Here is a 5,497-nt window from a genome sequence, read left to right as displayed (position 1 = left end):
CAAGACCAACCAGGAGTGATCCCTGAGCAGTCATTAGTAAACCCTGAGCACTTGCCAGGTATGGCTCCAAAACAAAAAGTAAGGAATAGTATAAGGGTTGAGGCATGTGCTTCGCATGCCGCCTACCTCAGTTTGATCCCAAGTACAATCAATTGTAGTTCTGGAGACCCTTGAACGCTGCTGGGGTGGTTCAGGTAATCCAGGTACTGCAGGGCACAGCAGCATTACATCCTCAGGCTCCACTGACTCAGAATTGCTGAGGGAAGGGGGAGGGTAACTTCTTTACCCCCAGGAGATTAAAAAAAAAAAAACAGGGCAGAGAAATAATGCAGTTCCTGTTTGCGTCTGGAGCTCTGCTATTTGCAACCCCCAGCACGAGATCTTTAGGTATACGGGAGGAATAAGGTATGCACAAGAACCCCTGAAATGGTAAAATGTCCAAGGTGCTGTTCTCAGGAAATGTGACCTCTGGCCAGCATATGTTCAACCTACATGCCTGACAGAAGTATATGACCATTAGGCAGTACCTCAACAAGTCAGGAAGTACCCCAAGCGTGTGTACCTGATGTGATGCTCCCACCCCATGGGCCAATGCCTCTGATATACTGCAGCCCCCAGTTATTGTTAAAGAAAATGGGAGGGATAATAAAAAATGTTTGGGGATCAGACCTGGCTGTATTCAGGGCTGTGATACTTGGCTCTGTTCTCAAGGATCATTCATTCCTGCCAATACTCAGACCTTATGGGATGCCATGGACTGTACCAAAGTAAACTGCATGCAAGGCAAGTACCTCAATTCCTGTACTATTTCTCCAGTTCCAATGAAAGAAAAGTAGATCCAGGAGATAGACAGCAGAAGTAGGGCACTTGTCTGGCATATGGCCAAATGAGATTTGATCTCTGACATTCCCATGCACATACTAGTTCAAATTTGATACCTGATCAGATTTGATGCATCTCTCTCTCTCTCTCCCTCTCCAGATTTGATTCCCCTCATCAGTTTCTGAAAAATAAGGCAGCTCACCAGCTTGATATTCAGTGCCAGGTCAGGACTTGAGAAGTGGTCCAGACATTTGGGCCAATGTGTTCTCCCTGGTATGAAATTGTTCCATCCCCAGCAATCTTATGACATAAGACATCCAGTTCATTGCAGCCCTTGTCTCACAAGTGTCTCCATACAAATTCACCTAGTCACTACATTGTCAGTTTAGATTTCAGAGTAAACTTTATTTGAAACCTGTGACAATCTCCCTATTTCAATTTCATCGATCACTGGCCCCACTGTGAGGAAGATGGTGACAGAGGAAGCAAGTCCCCCTGTGCAGTCTCTCTAACCTTTCTCATGTGGTCAGCCCTGAGTCCTTTGAACCATGGCCATGTTTGAGCTGTTTAAGACCCTGAGAACATTTAAGCCAGTGGCCATCTCCTGGGTTCACCAGTCACATCGCAGTCACTTATGACCAACACAAGTGATCAGTGATGGTCAAAGGTAGACATGAGGCACAGGCTGTAGAGGGAATCCCCTCTACTAAGGAGGGCTTTAGGAATAATATATATGGAATGTTCTATTTATTAAAGTGCTCGACTACAACATAAAAAATAGAAGTGTCGGGAACTTGGTATCTAATGATGAGAAATCAAGTTCTGATGGGAGTCTTTTGGACACACTTCAGAACTCAAAGAACATAAAAAAGAATTCTGTTGATGTCATTTGAGCAATGAAAAAGAGCTTCAAGCTTAGTCTCTGGATGACTAGAACACTGAATCAACTTCATCTGTGGATGAAAACCGTCTCCTCTAACCTCACGGAGACAGAATCAGACATTTATCATGCCTTTCCGCTAACTCCTCTCATTAGAGACTTCCAATCCTAAGTTTAATTTCCTGTACAAATGAGCAAAGGATCATCATGGCCCTGTAAGCTACCTTCCTTGCAGGGTATTTAGCAAAATAACCCGAGGAATCTGCTTCCAAAACTGCCAAGGTGTGGCCAAGACACAAGAATAACAGATTCACAATGTCTCTATCATCTTGGCACAAGTACAAGATTCAGGACGAGAATCAGAAGTGATACAGGAGCAAGGATGAATAACCAGCAGCAGCAGCAGCAGCAGCAGCAGCACCGGTGGCTTGCGGGTCCTGAGAGGGTCATACGGTGCTGGCACTCACTTGTAAGTCCAGCGAGCTGTGTAGCCCTGGCCCTTGCAGAGGTCCCGGTGACGTAGGAAACAGGCGTGGACGCGGAAGCGGCGACCACAGTGAGGACAGGCGTGCAAGGCTCCAGCATGGGTTTTCATGTGCTCGGTCAGGTGATGCTTCAGCTTGAAGCGTTTGTTGCAGATGCCACAGCCGAAAGGCCGGAGGCTGAAGGTAAGCATGATGTGCCGGTCTCGCTTTGGCTTCACAGCAAACCGCTTCCCACACAAGCAACCAAAGCGTTTTCCATCTGCAGGAGGTGTCCCGCCCCCCAGTTTCACAGGCCCGTGCACAGCTTGCCCCACTCCCCCAGGGCCACCACCCCCGGAAAGAATCTCATTCCCGTGCAGATCCACAGGCTTCCAGGATGGGCCCCAGGCCTCCAATGCTGCCCCGGTCCCTGCGGGCAGCAGGAAACTCAGCTCCCCATTCCCTTCTGAGTCCACTCCAGGAAACGTTTTATTTTCCTCCTTGATACCCACGTACTGCGTTACACCTCCTGCTAGCTCTTCCTTGGACTCAAAGGGTTCCTGCTTAATGTAGATTTTGGGGGGCTGTGAAGGAGGGGCCAAAGGCTCAAGCATGGAACCCTCAGCTTCCGAAAGTCTCCGAGGAGTGGCAGGCAGGGGCAGGGGGTGGGGTCCTTGAGGCCGGGAAAGGCCCCATGAGACTCTCTGGGGTTGAGAAGTCTGGGAGAGGGCTGCTGCTCCCTGGTATTCCTCCTCCTCCTCTTCTTCCTCCTCCTCCTCCTCGTCCTCCACTTGGATCTGCAGCACCTCTCCCAGGTCACTGCCCTCCCCGGCGGTGGGGCTCTCCGTAGAGGAGAAGGACTGTCCCAGTGGGGTCTGGAAGGGCGAAGAGCGAAGGCACCAGCCTCCTGCGGAGGTCGTGGGGGGGCCCCCCCGGGTAGCAGCAGCGCCCGCTCCAGAGGTTTCCAGCTCTTTAAGGATCTCGGAGCACTGGTCCACCACCTGCCACATCTGGAGGCCGCTGGCCACCAGGAGGTGGGCGGGGAGGGCGTCCAGCGTCAGGCGGAGGTGGCCGGAGTAAATGAGCTGCAGCAGGCCCTCGAAGGCGTCGGCCTCGATGACGCTCGGCAGCGTGAGGCGGGGGGCGTCCCCCAAGAGCAGCTTGTCGTGGAAGTAGGGCGAGGCGGCCGCCAGCACGGCCTTGTGGGCCCGGAGCTCGCGGCCCTGCACCAGGAGCGACACGTCGCAGAACTTGCCCTCCAGCCGGTGGCGGTTGAGGGCTTCGAGCAGCAGCGAGCTGTGCTGCGGGAACTCGATCTGCACGGTGCGCGGGGCCGGGGTGCAGAGCAGCGGGGACGCAGGGGGCCCGGCGGGCAACGGCGTCGGGGTCTCCATGGCCATGTCGGGGCGAGCCCTGGATGGAGATCGGCTGTGGAGGGAAGAGGGAAAGGAGTGACAGGGGCCTCGCCATGGGAAAAACCGCGTCTGTCTCACCCAGCAACACCCGCTCCCCGCAACGTGCCAACTTTTCCGTGCCCACTGCGAAAGCCAGACGCGCCCCAAACACGCACCAACACCAAGGGCGTGTGCGAGGGGAGGCCGCCGAGAAGGTCCTGCAGCCTCGCGCCCTAGACGGCTCCTTGATCGCCGCGGTGCTCCTCTTCCTCTCAGGCTCCCCTCCGGCACCCCGGGAACGTGCGAGAGCTCAGGGGCGGCTTCTTCCCGCCGCCACACCCCGGCGGCTGCACACGCGCCCTCGGCCGCCTCGCGACTCCCGCAGAGCCGTCCCGGGCCGGAAGTCGCCTCTGGCCGCGCCCACCCGGACGCCGAGACGCGCCGCTGCGGGAGGGCGGGACCCGCGCCGCAGCCAATGGCAGGGCGGGAAGCCTAGGAGTCTCGCGTGGATTGGCTGCGCGGGCCGGGGAGGCGGGGCCTGCGAGTGGCAGCTGGGGCCCGCCCTGGCTGACTTGCTGGGATGCTGAATGCGCGGTCCCCGGGGCTCTGGGTAGCAGCAGCCCGGGCGGGTGGAGGGTAACCTGGAAGTCCTCCAGGATTACGTGTAGCGCTGTCCTCTCTCTCTCTTGACCGCCTGCTTGGGAAACCGAGGCTGGCAAGCCGTGAGCCTGGGTCTGGAACCCATTCTTGCCAAGGGTGTTTTTGGATTGGTGTTTGGGTTTGATGGGCGACCGACCACAGCTGAAGGTGCTCAGTGGGCACTGCTGGTTGTGCTCAGGGGACTACTGGGCGGGGCCGGGATTGACCCAGTTGGGCTGCATGGGAGACAAAAAAGGCCCGATATCCGCTGAACTCTCTCCTGCCTCATGGAACCAAGTTCTTTCTCAATTCTGCATAGGGCATTTTAAGCAGCAATAGTCTTCTTAAAAGATGTATGGAGGGGCCGGGAAGGTGGCGCTAGAGGTAAGGTGTCTGCCTTGCAAGCGCTAGCGTAGGACGGACCGCGGTTGCATCCCCCGGCGTCCCTTTTGGTCCCCACAAGCCAGGGGCGATTTCTGAGCGCATAGCCAGGAGTAACCCCTGAAAAACGTACACTTGGTGTTGTTTTGTAGGGGCCACCCCTGCTACTTCTGGCCTGCTCGGAGTCAAGATGGCTTGGTGAGGAGACCAATCCGCTATGCTGGGGTTTGAACCAGGGTTGACCGTGTGCTGTCAAGCGCCTTACCTGCTCTACTGTCTCTCTGGCTCCTATCTACTTGGGCTCCCTCCGGAGTTAACACCTTCTTTAGCCCTTGGGTCTTAATGGTATGGCTGCGAGGAGAGCGCTGGACTGGATAAAAGGCCTTGCTCAAAATAGCTGCCATCGGGAAGTGGTATTCTAGGGACCACTAAGGCATCACCCAAGGACAATGTCTCCCAGCCATCAGTTTCCTCTAAGCAGCTCCTAGCACCCATTGGGATCTGTTGGGATCCCAGAAAGTCATAAAAGCCATAAAAGAACAATCTCCGTTTATTAAACATGGTTTTTCTGTTTCACCACACACTCCAGAAAAAAAGGAAATGGGGCTGGGAGTGGAGAAAAAGGGCCAGTGGCAGAGGACAGAGAAGGCTGGGAGTGGGGTAGGGTGGGGAGGGGAGGGAGAACGAGAAAACAAAATAAAACAGGTCGGGGGCATCTCCCTACCTTTTGGGTGGAGGTGGGAGGGAAGCGTGGGGGGAGGGGGCCAGGAAGCTCTGTACAGAGGGGTTGCCCCCAGCCCACACACACACACCCCGGATATGTACAGTACAAACCCCAGATAATTACAACAGCCAAAGAGAGGAGAGGGAGGGGGGGTAGGGTTTGAGGTCAGGAGAGCAAGGGAAGGGCACGGGGA

At 55.3% G+C, this 5,497-nt stretch overlaps 1 protein-coding gene across 1 annotated transcript; it reads right to left on the bottom strand.

The window, feature by feature from the left end:
• Positions 1-2,117: 2,117 nt before the first annotated feature.
• Positions 2,118-3,589, bottom strand: ZBTB9 (zinc finger and BTB domain containing 9). The gene has a single exon (XM_049765258.1). It carries the CDS (start codon positions 3,564-3,566, stop codon positions 2,166-2,168), a length of 1,401 nt encoding a protein of 466 aa, XP_049621215.1. The 5' UTR covers positions 3,567-3,589; the 3' UTR covers positions 2,118-2,165.
• Between the last annotated feature and the right edge of the window lie 1,908 nt (positions 3,590-5,497).

This window comes from Suncus etruscus, chromosome 18 (genome assembly GCF_024139225.1).
Source record: "Suncus etruscus isolate mSunEtr1 chromosome 18, mSunEtr1.pri.cur, whole genome shotgun sequence".
NCBI lineage: Eukaryota > Metazoa > Chordata > Mammalia > Eulipotyphla > Soricidae > Suncus > Suncus etruscus.
Note: the sequence above shows the minus strand (reverse complement) of the source record. Positions and strands in the feature narration are given on the sequence as shown.

Excerpts from the sequence above, each read along its gene's own strand:
- ZBTB9 (XM_049765258.1), bottom strand. The coding sequence starts at position 3,566 with ATGGCCATGGAGACCCCGACGCCGTTGCCCGCCGGGCCCCCTGCGTCC.